The sequence below is a fragment of the Salvelinus alpinus genome, chromosome 7 (genome assembly GCF_045679555.1).
Source record: "Salvelinus alpinus chromosome 7, SLU_Salpinus.1, whole genome shotgun sequence".
NCBI classification, from domain to species: domain Eukaryota; kingdom Metazoa; phylum Chordata; class Actinopteri; order Salmoniformes; family Salmonidae; genus Salvelinus; species Salvelinus alpinus.
The window spans coordinates 30,746,963-30,772,164 of NC_092092.1; the positions used below are offsets into that span (position 1 = coordinate 30,746,963).

Sequence of the window (25,202 nt, forward strand, 5' to 3'; positions counted from 1 at the left end):
GCTGAGATCAAGATTACAGATGTGCCCTGTAATTACAAAACTATACACAAACGCAAAATGCCAAACAGAACATAGAAAATAGAGATCATAGAAAACAAACATATTCATCATTAAGGTCCTCAATCAGCAGTCTGAACTGCCCTGAACTGCCCTACTTCCCAAGCAAAGTCAAAAAAAAAATACTCCTCCATCAGTGGTGTAAAGTACATAATTAAGTAACAATACTTTAAAGTACTACTTAAGTCGTTTTTTGGGGTATCTGTACTTTACTATTTATATTTTGGACAACTTTTACTCCACTACAAATAAAATGGTGTACTTCTTACTCCATACATTTTCCCTGACACCCAAAAGTACTTTTGAATGCTTAGCAGGACAGAAAAATTGTCAAATTCACACACTTATCAAGATAACATGCCTGGTCATCCCTACTGCCTCTGATCTGGCTGTCTCGATCGTCGTATGAGTGAGACCAAGGCGCAGCGTGGTATAAGTACATTCTCTTTTAATGAATGAAACACTTAACAAAAACAACGAACGAAACGCTATACGAATAGTGCAGACAGGCAACTAAACATAGACCAGATCCCACGAATACCAATGGGGAAATGGCTACCTAAATATGATCCCCAATCAGAGACAACGATAAACAGCTGCCTCTGATTGGGAACCATATCAGGCCACCATAGAAATACAAAAAACACCTAGATGACCCACCCAAGTCACTATCACGCCCCAACCAACACAGAGAAAAAACATCTTACTATGGTCAGGGCGTGACACTGGCGGACTCACTAAACACAACTGCTTGGTTTGTAAATTATGTTTGCCTGTGCCCCTGGCTATCCGTAAATTTAAAAAAAATCATGCTGTCAAGGAATTTGAAATGATTTATACTTTTACTTTTGATACTTAAGTATATTTTAGCAATTACATTTACTTTTGATACTTAAGTAGATTTAAAACCAAATATTTTCAGACTTTTACTCAAGTAGTATTTTACTGGGTGACTTTCACTTTTACTTGAGTCATTTTTTATCTGAACTTTTTCTCAAGTATGACAATTGGGTACTTTTTCCACCACTGGTCACAATAGATGATATCACCATAGTCTAAGACCGGTAGGAACTTTGACAGAAGGATCTGCTTTCTACTATTAAGCAATCGTATTTCTATACAAGAAGCCCATTTTTATTATCAGCTTTTTAGGTAACTCATCTACTGTATGTGTTTTTCTTTAAAGACAACTTATCGTCTATCCAAATTCTAAGATATTTATGAGCAGGGGCACGATCAATGTGGGCACCATCCAAGCTATAGATGCTAAAACATTTGAGTCATTATTGTGCGCTCTGGAAAACAAATGAGGAAGCATGTTATGAGAGGGCTTGCCTGGTCGCACAAGAAACATATCAGCACCCTTTAAAACTTATAGTCATAATACTTGCCAACTATCTGATATGAGATGAAATGAAAAGATCATCGAATCTCATCAAATAGTTCTACACTGGCTTATTTATTTGATAGGCCTACATGTGTTTTGCTTGAAACTCAGGAATGGGAGTGCATTGCATAGGAAAGATAGATGTAGGAATTGTACTGTATGTTCTTTATTCTATGATACATGTATTTTGACTTTGTAACCTTTACTGTGTATGACCTTTGAGTGTTGTTTAGAAACTGTTAGGAGGAGGGTCCAGAGAACTATCTGCAAGATTTCCTGCCCAAGGAAGTCACATTTCCTTTCTATTGCTTGTTTAACAATAAGTGGAAATCTCAAGAGGCCTGGCGTTTACATCAGTGAGAACCGTTTCATAAGGGGTAAGCCTATATATAGTATTATAATGATTTGTAGTAGTTTGCCTGATCAATAGCCTTTTGTCCAAATGAGGTAAAAAATATTTCATTAACATGGACGTATGGTCTAAGGACTGTAAGATAGATGGTAGAAAGTGAGTCGTTTTTTTGTTTGAATTTCATACAGTACTCTGCGTGTTTGTCACTCACCTCTATTCACATTTGAGTTCTTGAACAGAACCACGTCCATCTTCCAGTTTTTTTTACTGCATAGCTATCCAAGATGGAGCTAATCCTGACAATCTTCTTCACCTTCGCACTGTTCTACACAGGTAACCTTTTAAATTGTGTTGTTTGGTTCCAATTTGTTATTGGAGCCAAAATGTCAATATGTTCACCTTATTTCCACATACAGTAGTAGTCGATATACAAGTGTATCTGTTAATTATTAGTTAGTGTGTTTGTTCAATATTTAGATGTTTTGTAACTTTATTCCTGTTATCTGGTGTAATCTTCATTAGCAGACACACTACAGTGCTACACTTGTGAGTCTGATGAGTGCAACGGAACAACGTTAGAGATGTGTTCTGGAGGAGAAGTGTGTTCCACTATGACAACAGTATTTGGTCATTTAGGTAAGTCTGGTTTGGAGTTGAGTCTGTTCTTGTCATGAATGGTTGCAATTAAATTCCAGGCTGATTACACTATAAATATGGTCCAGATTTTTTCCTGGTCAGAAAAACTCAGGGGCCTTTGACTTTAAAGTCACTATGAAGTCATTTTTACTCCCCATCAGGCACCAGAGTCTCTAAGGCATGCACAACGAGAGAGGAAACCTGTGTATTCATGGATGCAACAACAAAAATATCAATCAGTGGTGGATATTCACACACCTCCAACAGCGTGTACTGCTGCAGCACGGACGGCTGTAACAAGAATACTCTCCCAGGTAACATCAGACATCATAAAGTTTCTGATTTCTTACATTCACAAGCTCTCAGAATCACATTGATGACGTGGTTTCAGGATTTCATAGAAACACTATGGGCAACATTTTCTTTGCTTAACATTGTGCATAGTGAAAAACTTACCATGATAATCTGGCAGCATGATTTCATTTGATACTTTTCTTCAACAATGTGCATTATAAAGAGGCAACTATTTATGAATCGCTCAGTTCACTAAACTCCCCTCCTTATAACGCACATTGCTGAAGAAAAGTTTTAAACAAGATCACACTGTGAGATTACAATGTGGTTTATGGCTCTTTTGCATTAGGAAAATGTTTCCCCTATGTATTGTCAGTGCCTGATAAGTGGAGACTACTACTGATATAGGGCGGCAGATAACCTAGGAGTGTTGGCGGGAAGTGGGCTGGCAACCCGAGGGTTGCTGGTATCAAATCCTAGCTCCACCACTGTGGCAGCCCCCCGTACCTCTCCAAAACATGTACGTGTATTTACAGTATGTCTTTCGGAGGCGTTCGTTTATAAGTGGAAGTCACATGTGGACCACTTGGACCACTTGATTTGACCAATGATGTCATCTTAATCTTAATAAAGGACAGAACAGTGGCATGACATCTGAAGCATGTGTTAAGTGAATGTTTCTTTGCTTAAGACAGAGGCTACACAACTGAGACACTCCAACCGATTGTAATCAAATAATTGATCAATCAAGTTCTTGATATTTAGTTTAAAATATATAGGTTTAATTAAGGACTGGCGTTACAGGATACTGACATGATTGTTTTTCACCTGTGGTACAGCGCTCAGTGACAAGCCCAATAAACTACAATGTTACACCTGCAAGAGTAAAGAGGATCAAGTCTGCAACACAATTGTACAATGTGTTGGAGTTGAAGACCACTGCTTCAAACATACAGGTAGTTCATTTTCAGTGACATGAAATCCCTTGGAAAGTATTTAACAGCTGCTTTAATTACTGTTTTTGTTTTCCATGTTGCTAGTGCCCGCTGGTGATGGAAGTAATGATGGACGACACCTGGGCTGTGCCTCCGCTGATGTATGCCGCTGGCCCGAGACAGCCCCCTCTACGCCTAACTTCAACTGCTGTGAAGGGAGTCTGTGTAACAAAGCCATGGGGGTGGGACTGAGCTCTCTCCCTCTTCTGCTGGGACTCCTCATCATCTCACTGGTCTAGTTAGTGGGAGGATTCATGTAATCCCAACCGTTAAGAGTGATATGTGTCCACAAGATCAGGAAATGTTGGAGGTGAATTTGTTAGTAGGAATTAGGAAGGATGATGATTTGTATAATGCTTTTAAAATAAATAGTAAAAAGTAGACCATTTTAATATCTTTAATTTGGCACTCTACTCTGTAGTGGGATATGATTTTAACACCACTGTATTCTATAAATGCTTATTATCGCTATACCACTACAGTGTATGTTACATAATGTATAGTACAAAGCTCAAGGTTGCTCCCTTCCTCTCTCATAGGGCCCGATCATGCCTTTCCTACGCACTTCTCAGTAGTTGCTATTCAGACTTACCTTATGAAGGTGCATAACGGGCCTTGCAGGTATGGTTTCCTTGCGCGCACTGAGTAAACAAATGTAATTCAGCTGCTGAAAACCCTCCCACTTGCTGGCCAATATATTTTCTCATGGAGTTTTCATTCAATAGGGTTTTCAGTACATTTATCTTCAGCAATCCCTTTAAAGCTACAATATGTAACTTTTTGGGTGACTCGACCAAATTCACATAGACATATAGATCTTTCATTCCCATTGAAAGCAAGTCTAAGAAGCGGTAGATCTGTTCTATGTGTACTATTTCTATGCTTCCCGTTCTGAAGTTCCATTTTTGCATCGTTTATTTTTGGTTTTGTACACCACTTCCAAACAGCTGAATATGCAATATCTTCGGTTATGGAAAATATATGATTATCTACACAATGACTGCTTGTTATGTCACATTAACTGAAATTACGAGAACTATTAGTACTTTTGCAAACAGCAAATGGCGGAGTGATTTCTGCACAGTGCGTCTTTACAGTGTACCTTTAAGTAGAATTTTGTGGACAGACTAGAATAAATTGAGAGAACGGAGAAAGAAAATAGGAATCAATGAGGGACAGCCATCTAGCATATGCATATTCGTCACCATTTCAACACCAACTGGTAAATGTAAAAATACTCTGATCTTGTAGATTATTTAGGCACATTTTAGCGTTAGGAAAGTATGAATCATAAAAAAAATGGTTTGGAGAGACTTTATGCACAAAAGACACTGAGTGTACAAAACATTAGGAACACCTGCTCTTTCCATGACATAGACTGACCAGGTGAATCCAGGGGAAAGCTATGATCCCTTATTGATGTCACCTGTTAAATCCACTTCAATCAGTGTAGATGAAGGGGAGGAGACCGGTTAAAGAAGGATTTTTAAACCTTGAGACAATTGAGACATCGATTGTGTATGTGTGTCATTCAGAGGGTGAATGGGCAAGACAAAATATTTCAGTGCCTTTGAACGAGGTATGGTAGTAGGTGCCAGGCGCACTGATTTGAGTGTGTCAAGAACTGCAACGCTGCTGGATTTTTTTACGCTCAACAGTGTGTATTTTTATTTTATTTATTTAACAGTTAAGAACAAATTGTTATTCACGGCCTACCCCAGCCAAACCCTAACCCGGACGACGCTGGGCCAATTGTGCGCCGCCCTATGGGACTCCCAATCACAGCCGGTTGTTATACAGCCTGGAATCGAACCAGGGTCTGTAGTGATGCCTTTAGCACTGAGATGCAGTGCCTTAGACCGCTGCACCACTTGGGAGTCCAAGAATGGTCCACCACTCAAAGGACATCCAGACAACTTGACACAACTATGGGAAGCATTGGAGTCAACATGGGCCAGCATCCCTGTGGACCGCTTTCGACACCTTGTAGAATCCATTCCCCGACAAATTGAGACTGTTCTGAGGGCAAAGGGGGTGCAACTCAATATTAGGAAGGTGTTCCTAATGTTTTGTACACTCAGGGTATGTTGATGAATAAAAAAATACAGTGGTTTGATTAATTTTGAAAATTGCCACATTCAAATCTTTAACCCATGGTAATGTTGGAAGATTAGTGTACAATAGTGTACAATAGTAAGCTATTGCCTCGTGTATTGCCTGCACTAACCATGGAACTGTGTGATAACACAGCCAAGTATTGCGCCATGTGTCGGGTTCAAACTGTTATGGCTTGGTCTGCACTCAGCTCCATAGCGATTTAATTAGCCTACATGTCTTTTTGGTAACACTTTACATGACACCCAGTGTCATAACACGTTATGACACGGTCATAACCATGTTATAATATGTCATACCAGCTGACATTACGTGTCATAACCTGTCCTAATATGGTTATAACACTGTCATGACACATCTATTTAGACTTGTTGTGACAAATTGCGTTATTTTATGGCTGGTTATGACACCTACATAAGAGTGTCAAAACCTATAAAACCTACCACACAAGGCAAAACATTTCATTACACCATAGCCTACGTGTCTACAGTATGTTAATGTTGTATAACATTTTCTGAAATGTATCATATTAAATGATCATTGTAATTGCGTACACATTGATGTCAGACATGCACCTACCCCAATGCTCTGTTGCTGATGACTGGGATGAATGCAGGAGGAGATATCAGGAGCAGGACAAAGACACCCTCTTTTTGACTGATGGCTGACATAAGGGAATGTATATGATAGGCCTATCTGGCTTATATGATTATGATAGTCATACTGCTTCTTGATGGTTATAATGCTTCATGGCAATGTCATAAAGTGCATTTTCCACAGCTGTAAAGATTTTATTACAACAACAACAAAGGATTTTAGAAACAAACTTTCAAACGAAAGCAAACTGAATAAATGTGGGTTTTGACACGCTTATGTAGGTGTTATAACCAGCCACAAAATAACACATATCACAACAGGTGTAAATATATGGGTCATGGCAGTGTTATGACCATATTATGGCAGGTTATGACAAGTTAAATCAGCTGTTATGACATATTATGACATGGTTATGACCGTGTCAAGTAAAGTGTTACTGTCTTTTTTTATATTATCAACTGTTACTAAGGATCCTCAGCAACAACCACATGGCTGTGAAGGTGTTTACAGAGGAAGCAAATGAAGGTAAATGAAACAATGTAATTAAATGGAATGATAATGTAGGCTGTACAAACTGAAGGGAACCAACATTAAATTGGCAGTTAAATATGTGTTGATATTACGCTTACTGACGGTCGATACTGATACTGGTATTTAAAATGATAGAAACAGGAAACAGAGAAAGTCGGGGAGAGCCTATAATTAAGACATTTAAGAGTGCCCATCCTTGCAAGTTAAAAGGCTGTACAATTTAAATTCTGCATAATGGGTCAGCATTTCATAAACTTCTGTGGGATATGTTGATATGCTTCAGTTTGCTGCCATATGACTGGTTTCAGCGATTATAAGGTCAGATACATCTATATCTAAAACACGTGTCATTTATATTTACAATTCCCTTATCCAAACTGATTACTCATTTAACTAGTTCTTATTGTCACGACTTCCGCCGAAGTCGGTTCCTCTCCTTGTTCGGGCGGCGATCGGAGGTTGACGTCACCGGCATTCTACCTACTGCCGATCCACTTTTCATTTTCCATTTGTTTTGTCTTTGTTTCACACACCTGTTGTCAATCCCACAATCACTTGTTCATTATTTAACCCTCTGTTCCCCGCATGGTTTTTGTGAGTGATTGTTTATTTGTACATTTCGGTCTGTCTGTGTGTGCTCAAGATGTTACTTTGTATATTTGTCTTTTTTGAGTAAAGCACGTTTTTAACTCGTATCTGCTGTCCTGCGCCTGACTCTCTCACCAGCTACACACAGGACTCGTTACACTTATCAATAGCTCTTATCAAGTTGCAAATCACTGTGTATAGAGAAAGGTATTACTTCTTTCAGAAAAAAAATAAGTAGATGTTTTTTCTCACTTGGAACCGACAGGTTCGCTAGACCTTATTCATGGTTTCCTTGTGCGTAAAGTTGGTGGAATTGTTAGAGAATTAAGTCAAGGTCAGGATACAATGTATCTGTAGACACACCTTTGCCACACCTTAATTTATCTGATCTCCACCCCAAATGAATAGCGGGTGAATAGCACGCTATTCTCATGCTTAAGTTCAAAGTCAGAATACGTACTGTATTGAGAGAAAAGTGCATAAGAAGAGAATAGCGTTCCATTTACGTGCTTAACTCAGGTCGGAATTGGGACCATAGTGATAATAATAATGGGTAATCCACGCTATGTACGGTTAATAACAATGTGGGTTTCCTCATTTGTGTTTATGTTTGTTTTACATTTTCTGTAGGATTTTTACTTTTCAAAGTACTGTCGGAAGACTAGCCATTGGTGGGCTATGAGAGGTCCTAATAATAAATAAACTATTAAAAAACCCTGTGTTTTATTGGTACCTGAATGAGGGAGTGTGTCCTGAGAGGGCTTGACCCAACAGGAGTGTCTGTCTGGAGTCTGGAGCAGCATCCTGGACAAACTGTACACTGAGTCTACAAAACATTAGAAACACCTGCTCTTTCCGTGACATACATAGACTGACCAGGTGAATCCAGTGAAAGCTATGCTCCTTTACTGATGTCACTTTGATGAAGAGGAGGAGACAGGTTAAAGAAGGATTTTTAAGCCTTGAGAAAATTGAGACATCGATTGTGTATGTGTGTCATTCAGAGGGTGAATGGGCAAGACAGAATATTTAAGTGCCCTTGAACGGGGTATGGTTGTAGTCACGTTCAACAGTTTTCCGTGTTTATCAAGAATGGTCCACCACCCAAAGGACATCCAGCAAACTTGACACAACTGTGGGAAGAATTGGAGTCAACATAGGCCAGCATCCCTGTGAGATGCTTTCAACACCTTGTAGAGTCCATATCCGATGAATTTAGGCTTTTCTGAGGGAAAAAAGGGGTGAAACTCAATATTAGGAAGGTGTTCCTAATGTGTTGTACAATTAGTACACTCAGTGTAGATCAGGTAATTGACCATTATGAAAATAGAGTCTATATGAATGATTAACTAAACATGATTTGTTCCAGTTTGACCTTACTGTGAGCACATAAAGGAATGCAAAGGTGACATTCACACAAAAAGGACGCCGTGTCAGCAGCAAATGTGTTGAGCAAATATTGTATATTTTGTTTGGCAGACCTGTGTGTCTGCTATGATAAACCAACCACTCTACAGCCCTTGGAAATATGGAGATAAATGTCACATTATAACAATACTGTACCTGATACATTTGGGGGATTTGGGAAATGAATGATTAACTTATGTGGATAAGAAACGGTTTGAATAGGCTGAACTATCAGTAAATTATGTGAAACAGTTGAAAGACTCTTGAAAGACAGCTGTATTTGTAAGGAGCTCAGTTCATTTGTACCTCATAGCGGTCTATCTATCCACGATGAAGCTCATCCTGACAATCTCCTGCACCTTCACACTGTTCTACACAGGTAACTTACTGAATCCATGTAGATTGGTTCTTACATATTTGTCAGTAGACCCAACATGTCCATATGTACACCTTATTTTGACATACAGCAGTTATGTTCAATTTGATGTATAATAACATGATGACGATCACAATTGATGAGTTGAGTTAATTATTTGTTTAACGATCGACCACTATTGATATATATATGTTTATTTTTTTCATAATCTTGGATGTTTTGGTTTCTAGCGGACATGCTCAATTGCTACACCTGTGATTCTGAGGATGAAAACTGTCAGACAACAGTATTAAAGAACTGTGTGAAAGCAGTATGTTCCACCTTAACAAGCATAGAATATCCTTCAGGTAAGTATGGAGTTGACTCTGTTCTTGTAATAATGGGTTGTAATAAATTCCAGACTCATTACACATTGAAGTACTTTTTTCCCCAATATGTTTTTATTTTATATTTCAAATGTACAATTGCACCATTGTTACAGTTTGCATTGTGAATGATCTTTAACCTCTCCTCTCTCTATCAAATTCAGATTCCATCAGAGTATCTAAGGGTTGTACATATGTAGCCGAAAACTGTTATTTCATGGATAAAGTAACAGAACTGTCAATGAACAACGGATACTCACACGCCTCCCAATCCTCGTTTTGCTGCAACACCACAGGCTGCAACATAGACACCCTCCCTGGTAAGAACACCCCTCTAGTCAAATGTACAAGCTCTCAGCTCTCCATTGATGGTCTAGTTTGAGAAAAGCAATGCTTGGTATTTATTAGTTTGCGTAGGTTGTTATTTAATGACATGGTTGTTAATCTGTGGTCTGGGCAGCCCTCAGTGACAAGCCCAATAAACTACATTGTCATACCTGGGTGAATGGTACTTATGAAGTTTTGCAATGCGTTGGAATTGAAGACCACTGCTTCAAATATAAACGTGAGTTCATTTTCACTGGCATGAAACCCCATGAGACGTGACACGTTTGAATTATTTTAATATTTTATTTCTAGATGTGCAGAGACATTGACAACAAGACATGTTTTAGAGTCTTTTTTTGTTTTGCATGTTGCCAGAGCCCACTCCTGATGGGGGAAAAGACACCATTTATGGAGGCTGTGCCTCCAGTGACTCATGCCTCTGGTCTGCGATGCCCAACCAGACTAACCTCAACTGCTGTAAAGGGAGTCTGTGTAACAAAGCCATGGGGATGAGTCTGAGCTCTCTCCCTCTTCTGCTGGGTCTCCTCATCATCTCACTGGTCTAGTTAGTGGGAGGATTCATGTAATCCCAACCGTTGGTGTGATATCCACAATAAATTAATGTGTCACTATATTGGTACATCTAAGACATTTTAAATATAAGTAATATTATTGTGTTTGGATGTTCATTTATTTGCAAAAGAAATGGAAATTGTAGAATTGCTTTAAAATCTGTAGTCACTCATGTCACTCTTTACTCTTTACTTGTACGTTACGTTACTGTATATTATGAACTGGGTGGTACGAGCCCTGAATGCTGATTGGCTGACAGCTGTGGTATGTCAGACCGTATACCACGTGTATGACAAAACATGTTACATTTTTACTGCTCTAATTACTTTGGTAACCCGATTATATTATGCCTTTATATAATTAAACAATAAGGCCCAAGGGGTTCGTGGTATATGGCCAATATACCACGGATAAGGCCTGTATCCAGGCACTCTGAGTTGCATCGTGCTTAAGAACAGCCATTAGCCAATTTATATTGGCCATATACTACACCCCCTTGGGCCTTATTGCTTAATTATATAATGGCATACTATCACCACAAAACTATGTTACATACGGTACAGTGCAAAGATCAAGGTTGCTCCCTCTCTCTCATCAACTTCAATTGTACTCTCTTCCTAAACAAAGGTCTTACACACATCTGAAAGCAGTAAATGAAGAGGAAATAGAGAGAAGGACCACCAAACATCTGATGCTAAACCAAAGAATGTTAACGAGGCCATAAATATATTTTTATACCTTTTTACTATGTTTGATATGATGCCATTATCGGGTGAACGTAGCAGGGTAAAGTCAGGTCTGATGGGGCAGAGAGTAAACAAATTTAGGAGATGGGTTTATTCTCAGGTATATGATCATACCCTATATTTTAGCTTCTCTTAGTTTTTTCTGTACTGCTTTTTAGTTGAGGCTTGTAGCTAGCTGAGGGTTGTAACATGGCAGTGTGTACCCATTTATATCAACAGTTATTATCAATCAGTTATTATATGCTTAATGTGCTTTGGGACTAATAAAATAAAAGTAAATAATCCTATATGTGGATGCTTGTCATCTTTATTTGTATATTTTGTAAAGATGAATAATCCCACAGTGGCTCAGACACAGAGGCATCAGTGGTAGTGTACATAACCATGCGAACAGATAGCCACCCGGCTAGCTGTTAACAACAGCCCTCTTGTATCAGTGACGAAGACCCTCTTTGATTGTGGAATGGAAAGCCGGACCCTGGGCTGGTCTGGTTGTTGCCTTTGGTCTGTCATGCTAATCTTCAAAGAGGGAGACGAACTGAGACTCCTTGGTCGATGGGTTCCGGACACACACATACACTGGGTTCCCGGCACACAAACACATACACACACTCGCTCAGACACACTCACCCACACTTACGCAGACACACACACAGACACACTCTCTCTCTCCCTCCCCCTTTCTCTCCTATGGAGGTCTATGCTGTTTACTCAGAGTTCACTTATCCCTTTGAAAGTGGACAAAGACAAATATTTTATATTATGCTGCTGATAATGCTTTTATTTCATCCCCACATCAGAACCCTGAATGATAATAAACATTTTCTGTTTTCTTTTGCCAGATTTGACATGTGTATCATCATGATGTTAGGATTGCTGATATTTACTGTACGCGACAGAAAGATGGAAAACCACAAACTGTTCATTGGTGGTTTGATCTTTTTAATCAGGAACAGAGAAAGTACATCTCAGATACTGTATAATGAATGAAGTAGTAGTACAATATTTAGTGTTCATGGCCAATGCTTTTATGTCCCATTTGCTTTTAGATTTATCAGTCTTTAAAGCTTCAAAATGTTATGTTCATACTATTTTCACAGGGAGATAGGATTGCTTGATGTGCTTTATACGTAAAAACCTAAATAAAGTTCCCAAATAAGGTCATGCTATATTGGGCTCAGCTATTGGTTAGGACCAGCCCTTACCCTTGATAGAGGTCACTGGATTGGTTGGATGAGGTTGACTAGGGTAGCTGTTTGTACTCCACTGGTGCCACTTCGTGGCAGGAATTGGCAATTGCATGTTTCTGTATTTGGGATAAGATAAATGGTCCGTCTATGGCCCTGACGTCTTGCTCAACATTATACGCACAAATGTGGGATAGCCTAATACAAGGCCTACGATTGGAGACTGAAATTATTTTCCTGGAAATGGTGTGGTGATAGGCTACCCTGCATGTTTCCTTTTGCGCACAACGTTTTACCATAGTTTATCACCTGTTGCAGTGCTTCTCATGTAGGCTAAAGTTAATATTCTCCTCAATCTTGAAAAGTCGGCACACAAACAGAAAGCGCGACTAGTTACCTAGTTAACCTATCTGGAAGAATGACAAGGGTCAGAGCCAGGAGGTAGCTTTTGTACCCCAAGCAACGGATGGTTCATTAATGCAAACACAGCGTTACTATGGAGGCCAGGACACAATCACTTTATACACAAACCCACTCACGCCACCGGGTCACTGGCAGTGGGCTGAAGAGCGGAGGAGGATAGTAGAACAGGGCAAAAATGGAAGATTCTCCGGCAGAGGACAGGAGATTCGAATTCATAGAGAAGTACGTGTTAAAAACTCTAAAACTGAAGCAAGACCGGTGGCAAAAATGTATTTCCACCGATGACAACAAGCAAGTTATTCAGGAGTTCTTGGACAAACCCGACCAAATTACACTGGTCGTGTCTCTGAATGCAGCTGGCCACTTGCTGCCCACTGTCGGGTTTCCAGCGACCGTTAAAAACAAGGGTGTTTACTTCGTCAAAAGAAGCAAAACAGCGCTAACCCCTGACTCAATGAAAAGTAATTTGGTATATGGAGACTTGTCCTACGCGCCGCTTGACCAGTTTTCTGCACTAGTGGAGGAGGTAAGAATTAAAGTAATGCTCAGTGCGCAGGACAGCTCACCTATTACAGGTGTGTATGTTACAAACAATTGAACTAAAATCAACGACAATACTTTACATAGGCATCTCATATTATTTTTAGGTAATGAAATGAGCAGTGGTGGAATAAGTACCCAATTGTCATACTTGAGTAAAGTTAAAGATACCTTCATAGAACATATCTCAAGTAAAAATGAGTCACCCAGAAAAATACTTACCTATGAAAAGCAAATGTATCTGCCAAAATATACTTATGTATCAAAAGTAAAAGTATAAATCATTTCAAATTGCTTATAATAATCAAATCGTACAGCACAATTACCTTTTTTAATTTTTTTTATTTACCAATGGATAGCCAGGGCACACTACAACACTCAGACATAATTTACAAACTAAGCATTTTGTGTTTAGTGAGTCCTCCAGTTCAGAGGCAGTAGGGATGACCAGGGATGTTCTCTTGATAATTGATAAGTGAGTGAACTGGACCATTTTCCTGTCCTGCTAAGCATTGAAAATGTAACGAGTACTCTTGGGTGTCAGGGAAAATGTATGGAGTAAAAAGTAAAAGTAGTCCAACATATAAATAGTCAAGTAAAGTACAGATACCTAAAAAAATGACTTAAGTAGTACTTTAAAGTATTTTTACTTAAGTACTTTACACCACTGGAAATGAGTGAATAATAGCTATTGTTATTATACATTATTTTGTAATACTCTTTACTGTGATAAAGTTGATGTTATACTTATTCCTTTCAGGTTGTGGTCCCATTGCTGTCCAACAGCAGGAACCATAGTGAATGGCCTCAGGTGGTATCCCAGGACATTCAGCGCCATGTTCATTCCCTGAAGACCAATGTGTTTGTGGTGTCTGGCCAAGTGAAAGGCAAGACTCTGCTGCCTTTACCACCTGGGGCAGAGAGAGTGGAGCAGGCTGCCCTGGAGAGGGACAAGAGGTAACCTAAATGACCTGCTGTCTCATATTATAACAGGACATTACAACACAGTAGAGTTATGCATTATAACGTGCAATAACATTAGTGTTCAAATATATAGGTGTGTTATAACATATACACCTTTATTTCCCCAGACTTGATAGATATCAACATGTTTTATTATTCAGCTGGAGTCACCAGATCCTTAGGCTACCCTAACCCAGACCTAACCCCTAACCCCAGTCTCAAACCCCTGTCTAACCCATGTTATTGCCGCCTACAGGGGAGATGTAGTGGACAAGAGCATCATCCATGCCATTGAGTCAGTGGTGATAGAGTGGAGCCACCAGATTCGTGGGGTCCTGAAGAAGGACTCGTCTGAGCCTCTGCTGGAGGGAAAGAGTCCCACACCACACACTGAGATCAACTTCTGGAGCAGCAGGTCAGTACTGTAGTGGGCCTACACTATATGCTATGGCCCTGCGTTGTGCTCAGTAGGCAGGAAACAGTAGGATATTTTTTTTAAACAGTAACCCATATATAAACAAATGTTTTTATTTCGATATGTATGCATATAAAGATGAATGTATATGGCACTACTTGTTTCACTCCAATGAACTCCTCTGTGTAGATATGCAGACCTGGAATGCATCCACTCTCAGTTCAAGTCCTCCAAGGTGACCAAGATGGCAGAGCTGCTGGATGCCATGGAGAGCAGCTACTACCCTGCCTTTAAAGACATGCTACAGGACGTTCTAGCAGGTAAACTAAAGCCCCGTTTTAACAAATCGGCGATAAAGTAAAACCGCACTGTGGGTTCAACTAATGTTAATGTTGTATTGGAGGTGTTCATTAGGTGCTACTAAAACTGAGACACCATGCAAGCTTTCTACTATCTTTGTGTCTGAAGGGACTGGGGACCCCGGATTGTCCTATTGTATTAGAATATAGTGAACTTGAACTTGTGTGTGTCTGATTCTGTATCTGCCTGTGTGTGTGTTTGTGTGTGTGCCCCAGCCCTAGAGGAAGCTAAGGACATTTGTACGTACCTTCGTCCGCTGCAGCGTCTCTTTGAGGACCTGGAGAGTGTGGAGTTCCCTGAGGTCAAGGGTCAGATCGGGCCTCTGATGCACGTTGTGTGTCTGGTGTGGTCCAACTCGCGCTACTACAACACCCCAGCACGCCTCATCGTCCTGCTACAGGAGACATGCAATCTACTCATACAACAGGTACATGAATATACAGTCAATCATGTAATACTGGTGGTAGTAATAACTCTATGAAGTACGTTTCATCCATTTTGCAGTAATGCAACATATTCTCCAGTTGCATTGAAAAACAATTTTTGTTTTTAAATGACGTTCATGTTTTGATGTGTGTGCTTTACTTACACGACTTACAAGACTGTGCCCATGACTACATTCATACAGTCTCATGAGGATATACTGTATGAATGTTGTGGATTTGACTGCTAACTGCTGTTTTGATTGTTGTATATGTATAGAAAGGTGAATATATGTACATGTATATCTATGGATATGGTCTTCATTTGACATCACAAACTCTGATATGTCCTCCACCTCAGGCACGGGTGTATCTGAGCCCAGAGGAGGTGCTAAAGGGAGACGTGTCTGAGAGCCTGCAGAAGGTCCAGACCTCACTGGACATCCTTAACACCTTCAGACTGACCTATGAGGAGAATAGGGCCAGCCTGGGCCAGTACCAGAGGAAGGGCAGGGAAGTCCGACCGTGGGACTTCCACCCACTCATGGTTTTCTCTGGCCTCGACCGCTTCATCGACCGGGTCAAAACCCTTGAGGTGAGGATCAATGAATAGAAACAGGGTTTACTTTTTTAAAATATATTTTTTAATTTCCTCTAGAAACATTTATGGAATATTGAAACACATTAACTTATTGAACACATCAAAGTAGTGAAATTACACCCTACAGACATCAATATTGTACAGATATCAGGATTCATATCTATTCAGTCCAAACACACACATTAATAAGCCAAACATACTGTGTACTAGGGTTGGGCGGTATTAAGATTTTAATACCATCATACAGTTCCTGTACCATACCAAGATATACGGAATTACCGGCAGTGTACACAAGGGGCACTATTTCTTTCCAAACCCCCCAAAAATATCAAATAAAAGTATTGATCCAAGCTAGCCACTTAACTAGCAAGTTAGCAAACCAAATGCATAGCTGGAGCCCTGAGCTGGAGATCATTTATTAATCACATATTAGTCCCCCCCTCCCGGATTTTTTGACGGTAATGAAAATCATACAGTCGTTATTTCAAAATACCCTCTTTGTCAGGGTTGTGTGCGGAGAAGTATCGGAGTCAAGCGCAGGACACAGGTGTTGAATGAAACCACAGTGTTTTACTCAAAATATATGCAAAAATTCCACAAATGGAAATAATCAAACACACACGTAATCATCACAACACCTAACGCACAAACAATCACAGACAAAACAGAAATGAAAGCCAGAGGGTTAAATAGGGAACATGATGGGGAAATAGAAACCAGGTGTGTATAAACAGACAAAACAAAACGAAACTGAAAAATAGATCGATGGTGACTAGAAAGCCGGTGACGTCGACCGCCGAACACCACCCGAACAAGGAGAAGGGCCGACTTCGGCGGAAGTCGTGACAGTACCCCTCCCCTGACGCGCGGCTCCAGCAGCGCAACGACACCGGCCTCGGGGACGACCCGGAGGGCGAGGTGCAGGGCGATCCGGGTGGAGACGGTGAAACTCCTGTAACATGGACGGATCTAGAATGTCCTCCACCGGTACCCAGCATCTCTCCTCCGGACCGTACCCCTCCCATTCCACGAGGTACTGAAGGCCCCTCGCCCGACGTCTAGAATCCATGATGGCCCTTACGATATACGCCGGGACCCCCTCGATGTCAAGAGGGGGCGGAGGGACCTCCAGCACCTCAGACTGCTGGAGCGGACCAGCCACCACCGGCCTGAGGAGAGACACATGGAACGAGGGATTAATACGGTAATCAGGGGGGAGTTGTAACCTATAACAAACCTTGTTCAGTCTCCTCAGGACTTTGAATGGCCCCACAAACCGCGGACCCAGCTTCCGGCAGGGCAGGTGAAGGGGTAGGTTTCGGGTCGAGAGCCAGACCCGATCCCCCGGTGCATACACCGGGGCCTCACTGCGGTGGCGGTCGGCACTCGCCTTTTGTCTCCTGATGGCCCGCTGTAACCGCACATGGGCAGCGTTCCAAGTCTCCTCTGAGTGCCGAAACCATTCATCCACCGCAGGAGCCTCAATCTGGCTCTGATGCCATGGTGCCAGGACCGGCTGGTAACCTAGCACACACTGAAATGGTGATAGGTTGGTAGAGGAGTGGCGGAGGGAGTTTTGGGCCATCTCCGCCCAGGGGATGTAAGCTGCCCACTCCCCCGGCCGGTCCTGGCAATAGGACCTCAGAAACCTACCCACATCCTGGTTGACTCTTTCCACCTGCCCGTTGCTCTCGGGGTGGAAACCTGAGGTAAGGCTGACCGAGATCCCCAGGCGTTCCATAAACGCCCTCCAGACTCTAGACGTAAATTGGGGACCCCGATCAGAAACTATATCCTCAGGCACCCCGTAGTGCCGGAATACATGGGTGAACACAGCCTCCGCAGTTTGTAGAGCCGTAGGGAGACCGGGCAAAGGAAGGAGACGGCAGGACTTAGAAAACCGATCCACAACTACCAGGATCGTGGTTTTACCCTGCGACGGGGGAAGATCCGTCACAAAATCGACCGATAGGTGTGACCACGGTCGCTGTGGAACGGGAAGGGGTTGTAATTTCCCTCTGGGCAGATGTCTAGGTGCCTTGCACTGTGCACATACCGAACAGGAGGAAACATAAACCCGCACGTCCTTAGCTAAAGTGGGCCACCAGTACTTCCCAGCAAGGCAGCGCACCGTCCGACCGATACCAGGATGACCAGAGGAGGGTGACGTATGAGCCCAACAGATCAAACGATCGCGGACATTAAACGGAACGTACATACGCCCAGCTGGACAGTCAGGTGGAATGGGCTCTGAACGTGACGCCCGTTCGATGTCCGCGTCCACCTCCCATACCACCGGTGCCACCAGGCGAGAAGCTGGAATTATGGGAGTGGGATCTGAGGACCTCTCCTCTGTATCATACAGCCGGGACAGTGCGTCTGCCTTAACGTTCTGGGAACCTGGTTTGTAGGAAAGGGTGAAATCAAAACGGGTGAAAAACATGGCCCACCTTGCCTGGCGAGGGTTCATTCTCCTCGCCGCCCGGATGTACTCCAGATTGCGGTGGTCAGTCCATATGAGAAAAGGGTGTCTAGCCCCCTCAAGCCAATGTCTCCACGCTTTCAGAGCCATGACAACAGCCAGCAACTCCCGGTTCCCCACATCATAGTTTCGCTCCGCCGGGCTGAGCTTCTTCGAAAAGAACGCACAGGGGCGGAGTTTTAGTGGCGTACCCGAGCGCTGAGACAGCACAGCCCCTATCCCTGCCTCGGACGCGTCCACCTCAACTATGCATGCTAAGGAAGGATCAGGATGAGCCAGCACGGGAGCTGAGGTAAACAGAGCCTTCAGGTGACCAAACGCCCGGTCCGCCCCAGCTGTCCACTGCAGTCGCACCGGTCCTCCCTTCAGCAGTGAGGTAATGGGAGCCGCTACCTGACCAAAACCCCGGATAAATCTCCGGTAGTAGTTGGCAAACCCTAAAAACCGCTGCACTTCCTTTACCGTGGTTGGAGTCGGCCAATTACGCACGGCTGAAATGCGGTCATTCTCCATCTCTACCCCTGACGCTGAAAAGCGGTACCCTAGGAAGGAGATGGACTGTTGGAAGAACAGACATTTCTCAGCCTTGACGTACAGGTCATGCTCCAACAGTCGACCAAGCACCCTGCGCACTAGGGACACATGCTCGGCGCGTGTAGCGGAGTATATTAGAAAGTCATCTATATACACCACTACACCCTGCCCGTGCAGGTCCCTGAAGATCTCATCCACAAAGGATTGGAAGACTGATGGAGCATTCATTAACCCGTACGGCATGACTCGGTACTCATAATGCCCAGAAGTGGTGCTAAATGCTGTCTTCCACTCATCTCCCCCCTTGATACGCACCAGGTTGTAAGCGCTCCTGAGGTCCAATTTTGTGAAGAAGCGCGCCCCGTGTAATGACTCGGTCATACTGGCTATAAGTGGTAGCGGGTAACTGTATTTTACCGTGATCTTATTTAATCCGCGATAATCAATACACGGGCGCAAACCTCCATCCTTCTTCTTCACAAAAAAGAAACTCGAGGAGACATGTGAGATGGAAGGCCGAATGTATCCCTGTCCCAGAGATTCGGTGACATATGTCTCCATAGCCACCGTCTCCTCCTGTGACAGAGGATACACGTGACTCCTGGGAAGTTTAGCGTCTACCAAGAGATCTATCGCACAATCCCCCGGTCGATGGGGTGGTAATTGAGTCGCCTTCTTTTTCCAGAAGGCGAGTGCCAAATCGGCATATTCGGGAGGAATGTGCATGGTGGAAACCTGGTTTGGACTTTCCACCGTAGTGGCACCTAAGGAAACACCTACACACCTCCCTGAACACTGACAGGACCATCCCTTGAGAGCCCTCTGTTGCCACGAAATAATCGGATCATGAGAGGCCAACCAGGGAAGACCCAACACAACAGGAAACGCAGGAGAGTCGATCAGGAAGAGACTAATTCTCTCCTCGTGATCCCCCTGCGTTCTCATAGCGATGGGCGCTGTGACCTCCCCAACCAGCCCCGACCCCAAAGGACGACTATCTAAGGCATGTACAGGGAAGGGAACATCAACAGGAATAATAGGAATCCCTAAGCTATGAGCCAAAGAGCGGTCAATAAAGTTCCCAGCTGCGCCTGAATCTACTAGCGCCTTATGCTGGGGATGCGGGGAAAACTCAGGAAATTCTATAGGTAACCACATGAGGGCAACAGAAGGCTCTGGGTGAGTTCTGTGCCAACTCACCTGAGACGACCCACCAGTGCTCCGCCTGCTACCTCGACTTCCAGGAGAAACACCCCAGCACCGGACAGCAGTGTGCCCTCTGCGTCCACAGTTGGTACATGGAGTGGTTCCCCCTCCGGTCTCCCTCCTATCAGCCCCTCCCAACTCCATAGGGGTTGGATCCAAGGAGCTGGGTAATGGAATGGGCGGACCCCGATCTAGACGCCCGCGGGAGGCCAACAGGTTATCCAGCCGGATAGATAAATCCACCAGCTGGTCCAGGTTGAGAGTGGTGTCCCTGCAGGCTAGCTCCCTACGAACGTCTTCTCGTAGACTACACCTGTAATGATCGATCAGGGCCCGCTCATTCCATCCCACACCAGCGGCCAGAGTACGGAAGTCCAGGGCGAATTCTTGAGCGCTCCTCATCCCCTGTCTTAGATGGAATAATCGCTCTCCCGCCGCTCTCCCTTCAGGTGGATGATCAAAGACTGCCCGGAAGCGGCGAGAGAAGTCATCATAGTTATCCCGGGTAGAACCTTCTCTTCCCCAGATGGCGTTGGCCCACTCCAGGGCTTTACCAGTCAGACAGGAGATGAGGGCGCCCACCCTCTCGTGTCCCGAAGGCGACGGATGAACAGAGGCCAGGTAGAGCTCCAGCTGTAGGAGAAACCCCTGGCACCCGGCTGCTGTTCCGTCGTATGCTCCTGGGAGCGAGAGCCGAATCCCACTGGGTCCGTACGATGGAGGGATGGACGGTGGTGTAGGTAGAGGTGCGGGTGGAGGTGCTGGGGTATGATTTACTGGGAGACCTCCTCTCTCCCATCTGTCCATTGTTTGCAGCACTGCTGAACCTGCTCTCCTACTGGGAGAGAAGGGCTGGAGGCGCCTGCTGACTCCATTTGAAGATGGTCCGTGATTCTGTCAGGGTTGTGTGCGGAGAAGTATCGGAGTCAAGCGCAGGACACAGGTGTTGAGTGAAACCACAGTGTTTTACTCAAAATATATGCAAAAATTCCACAAATGGAAATAATCATAAACACACACGTAATCATCACAACACCTAACGCACAAACAATCACAGACAAAACAGAAATGAAAGCCAGAGGGTTAAATAGGGAACATGATGGGGAAATAGAAACCAGGTGTGTATAAACAGACAAAACAAAACAAAACTGAAAAATAGATCGATGGTGACTAGAAAGCCGGTGACGTCGACCGCCGAACACCACCCGAACAAGGAGAAGGGCCGACTTCGGCGGAAGTCGTGACACTCTTATACGGTATATACTGTATACCGCCCAAGCCTACTGTTTACCATAAACACCATAACCGCAGCCAATACACTACATTAAATGCTTGATGTTTAACAGGGTCTCCTCTGTGTTTGTCCCTCTCTGTCCCTGTCTGTAGGATGTCCTCCTGACAGCAGTAGACCTGTTAAAGCTGGAGAAGGTGGAGTTTGGAGGCATCCGAGGCAGAGCTCTAAGCCAGCAGGTCCTGTGGCTCCACCAGGAGTTCCTGGACACATATAAAGTCCTCACTGAGAAGCCCTACGACTGCCTCGACGTCAACAATACGGTACAGCAGGGTTCCCCAACTGGTGATTTTATTTGGCCCCCAAAGTTTTTTGAGCAAAAAAAAAATATATCATATATATTATTTTTTTTGTGAATTGTTGGACATAAAAGACTGTAAAAATACCAGAAAAAAAGCTGTTCATCCACTGAAGAAGAAATCGGCCCATGGCTGAATCTAGTTAATGATCCCTGCGTTACACTATAATGAAGAAGGAATATGGGAACAAGGGGCAGTTGTATGGACCCAGATTAAGTTAATAATAATCTACTGTAACAGATATAGTTAATATTGGCCAAACACATTTGAAGTGAAGTAATTTCTTTGTGGGCTGTCTAAAGGCGCTGTCAAAAAGGGCTTGAAAGGGCTGTCTAGCTATCTATCTGACTGTGTGTGTGTGTGTGTGTCTCAATGTAGGAGTTTGAGGCAGACGTGTGTGAGTTCAGATGTAAGGTGGAGGATACAGACCGTCGTCTGGGAGCAGTCTTCTGTCAGGCCTTCGATGATGCCTCTGGACTGGAGCACGCATTCAAGGTGAGGAGAGGCTACACACACACACACCACACACACACACACACACACACACACACACTGATATCCTACTGTCCTCCCTGCAGGTGCTGGATATGTTTGGCAGCCTGTTAGAGCGACCCCTCGTGGCAGCGGATGCTCTGGACAGATATCCTCTCCTTATCAGCCTGTTTGACAGAGAGCTAGACTGCTGCAAACTGCTCTTCAACAAACACACACACACACAGGAGGAACTGGGTAAAACACCTTGCTTTTAACTCACACCATTTTATATCATCATTTCGTACCAAAGTAATACATGTAAAGAAATCACCAACACTCTTGCTATGATGAACGTTTGACCGTTTACTAGTTCACCTGCTACTGTTACCACTGCTGCCACATGATACTGTTTCTCCAGAACCTTTACCTCTCTAGGTAGTTCTACAATCTGTGTGTTTCTATCACTCCAGGTGATACTCCTGTGAATAGGAACATGCCAGCTGTAGCAGGAGGTATGAGGTGGGCTCAGCAACTACAGGAGAGAATCCAGATCCCCTTCTCCATGTTCAGATACATCACCTACCCGTGAGTCTCCTCTCACCCCGCATCGCTACTTTACCCATTAGATTCTGCTGCTGGTGGTTGTACCAGTATTAGCTTAGCAGAAGTTCAGTCTTTGCGTGTGGTGGTTTCTTCTCAGGTGTCTGGAGTCTACAGCAGGAGAAAGAGCCGTACAGAAGTATGAGGAGATGATGCAGTTACTGGATAGGTATTTTAACTCTATTTTATCTCTGTAGATTCTAATTTCCTTTATAGTATTTTATAGTATTTTTCTTCAACCCTTCCCCCCCGATATCTTTTCTGCTACCACTTTCTGAACAACTCTATTGCAATGCGTTTAAAAAGAAAATCCCGTAAGCTTATTGAAATGCAGCATTTCTTTCTAGTGTAAATCCGTGTAGTGGATTACGTGTATGGAAGGGCCACAGCGGAATAGCATGGAGACATGGAGCTCCAGTCGTGATTTATGTTTTCATTGTGGCAGTGTGGTTCTGTGGATTATTTCACAGAGCTCTCATAATCTCATATGCTCTGTCGTCATACTAATACCCTGTGTACAATGGCCCTACACAACACGTCCAACATAGGAACCTGCAAGACAAAGCATTCTATTGTAAGTCGCTCTGGATAAGAGCGTCTGCTAAATGACTTAAATGTAAATGTAAATGTAATTATGTTCTATCTCTCTCTCTGTGTGTGTGTGTGTGTGTGTGTGTGTGTTATTTTATTGTGTTACTATTTTCTTTTTGTATCTATTTGTTAATTTCCTTACTTTTTAACGGCATTGTTGGGAAAGGGCTCGTAAGTAAGCGTTTCACTGTAAAGTCAAAAAGAATTGTATTCGCCGCATGTGACAAATACGATTTGATTTGATATGCGCACGTACACACATAACCACTCACATTCCGTTGCACCAAATGTGCAATATCACCCATTCCATTGTTGTCCCTGCACCCAATCTAATATACGACGATAAACATGTGTCCCCTGCATCCTGCTCACTCCAGTCAGACTTTAGGGACCTTGTTATACTGTTGTAATCAGCAGCGCTGCTTACATATTCCAGTCAGCTATTAAAGGCATTCACACAAACACACGCACGCACACACACGTACACACACAGACACACACACAGTCATTATGCTAACACTAAACACTGTGATTTATAGTTTTAGCCCAGGCGTTTGATTGCCTCAGCGTCTGCTGTGCCTAACTCGGGAGATGAACCATCAGCAGGAATCCAATAAGGACCTCAGTGCTCTGAAGCCCTCACCATAAACAGTCTATTTACAGATTGGTACAGCCGTCCAGGAGCCTGACATATTGTCTGTTCTCTGTAATGAATGAATCCGTTTAGTCGTCCCCTACTGTATGTTCCTCCTCCTTTACTAGACTCCCTGTGTAGGTGAGAGATTCAATAAATGAAATCAGCCACCCGAGCCTGTTCAACCCGCTATGATCTACAAGGCGGAGACAGTACAGGTGCATCAAAGCCGGGACCGACAGACTGAGATACAGTTTTTTCCTCCAGGCCATCAGACTGTTAAACAGTCACCTCTAGCCTCATTCACTGTTCTCTCTACCCTGCACCTTAGAGACTGCTGCCCGATGTATATAGAGAACACTGGTCACTTTAATAGTGTTTACAAACTGTTTTACTCACTTTATACTGTAGTCAAGTCATTGAACACTGGTCACTATAATACATACAAAACACACCATTATATGTCTATATATATGCAGTACCAGTCAAACGTTTGGACACACCTACTCATTCAAGGGTTTTTCTTTATTTTGACTATTTTCCACATTGTAGAATAATAGTGAAGACTTCAAAACTATGAAATAACACATATGGGATCATGTAGTAACTAAAGAAGGGTTAAACAAATCAAATATAATTTATATTTTAGATTCTTCAAAGTAGCCACCCTTTGCCTTGATAACAGCTTTACACACTCTTGGCATTCTCTCAACCAGCTTCACCTGGAATGCTTTTCCAACAGTCTTGAAGGAGATCCCACATATGTGGAGCACTTGTTGGCTGGTTTTCCTTCACTCTGCAGTGCAACTCATCCCAAACCATCTCAATTGGGTT

At 43.1% G+C, this 25,202-nt stretch overlaps 3 protein-coding genes across 7 annotated transcripts in view; all 3 read left to right on the forward strand.

The window, feature by feature from the left end:
* Positions 1-1,697: 1,697 nt before the first annotated feature.
* Positions 1,698-4,102, forward strand: LOC139580785 (urokinase plasminogen activator surface receptor-like). 5 transcript variants are annotated; one of them, XM_071409789.1, is made up of 6 exons: positions 1,698-1,821; positions 2,036-2,129; positions 2,319-2,432; positions 2,594-2,746; positions 3,566-3,682; positions 3,767-4,102. In XM_071409789.1, exons 2-6 carry the CDS (start codon positions 2,081-2,083, stop codon positions 3,958-3,960), a joined length of 627 nt encoding a protein of 208 aa, XP_071265890.1. In that variant the 5' UTR covers positions 1,698-1,821; positions 2,036-2,080; the 3' UTR covers positions 3,961-4,102. The 5 variants fall into 5 exon arrangements, with proteins under 5 accessions (XP_071265890.1, XP_071265894.1, XP_071265891.1 ...); XM_071409793.1 differs by having other exon boundaries at positions 2,322-2,432; XM_071409790.1 differs by having other exon boundaries at positions 1,729-1,821; positions 2,025-2,129.
* A 5,082-nt stretch (positions 4,103-9,184) lies between these two features.
* On the forward strand, positions 9,185-11,633 carry LOC139580787 (urokinase plasminogen activator surface receptor-like). Its single transcript, XM_071409794.1, has 5 exons — positions 9,185-9,338; positions 9,566-9,682; positions 9,865-10,020; positions 10,161-10,265; positions 10,403-11,633. Exons 1-5 carry the CDS (start codon positions 9,290-9,292, stop codon positions 10,591-10,593), a joined length of 618 nt encoding a protein of 205 aa, XP_071265895.1. The 5' UTR covers positions 9,185-9,289; the 3' UTR covers positions 10,594-11,633.
* Positions 11,634-13,086: 1,453 nt separating this feature from the next.
* The window catches only part of dnah9 (dynein, axonemal, heavy chain 9), a 143,485-nt gene continuing 131,369 nt past the window's right edge, over positions 13,087-25,202 (forward strand). The window contains exons 1-11 of the mRNA XM_071409795.1: positions 13,087-13,482; positions 14,257-14,453; positions 14,716-14,874; positions 15,064-15,194; positions 15,450-15,661; positions 16,018-16,251; positions 21,866-22,033; positions 22,448-22,564; positions 22,648-22,798; positions 23,014-23,128; positions 23,244-23,312. Of these exons, the coding sequence (XP_071265896.1) occupies positions 13,132-13,482; positions 14,257-14,453; positions 14,716-14,874; positions 15,064-15,194; positions 15,450-15,661; positions 16,018-16,251; positions 21,866-22,033; positions 22,448-22,564; positions 22,648-22,798; positions 23,014-23,128; positions 23,244-23,312 (1,904 nt within the window). The 5' untranslated portion in view covers positions 13,087-13,131. The remainder of the gene's footprint in view (positions 13,483-14,256; positions 14,454-14,715; positions 14,875-15,063; positions 15,195-15,449; positions 15,662-16,017; positions 16,252-21,865; positions 22,034-22,447; positions 22,565-22,647; positions 22,799-23,013; positions 23,129-23,243; positions 23,313-25,202) is intronic.

Bases quoted from the DNA above. Each gene is read 5' to 3' on its own strand.
- LOC139580785 (XM_071409789.1), top strand. From the start codon at position 2,081: ATGGAGCTAATCCTGACAATCTTCTTCACCTTCGCACTGTTCTACACA. The intron at 2,747-3,565 runs GTAACATCAGAC...CCTGTGGTACAG, and splicing joins TAACAAGAATACTCTCCCAG to CGCTCAGTGACAAGCCCAAT. The intron at 3,683-3,766 runs GTAGTTCATTTT...CCATGTTGCTAG, and splicing joins CCACTGCTTCAAACATACAG to TGCCCGCTGGTGATGGAAGT.
- LOC139580787 (XM_071409794.1), top strand. From the start codon at position 9,290: ATGAAGCTCATCCTGACAATCTCCTGCACCTTCACACTGTTCTACACA. The intron at 9,683-9,864 runs GTAAGTATGGAG...TATCAAATTCAG, and splicing joins AAGCATAGAATATCCTTCAG to ATTCCATCAGAGTATCTAAG. The intron at 10,021-10,160 runs GTAAGAACACCC...TGGTCTGGGCAG, and splicing joins CAACATAGACACCCTCCCTG to CCCTCAGTGACAAGCCCAAT.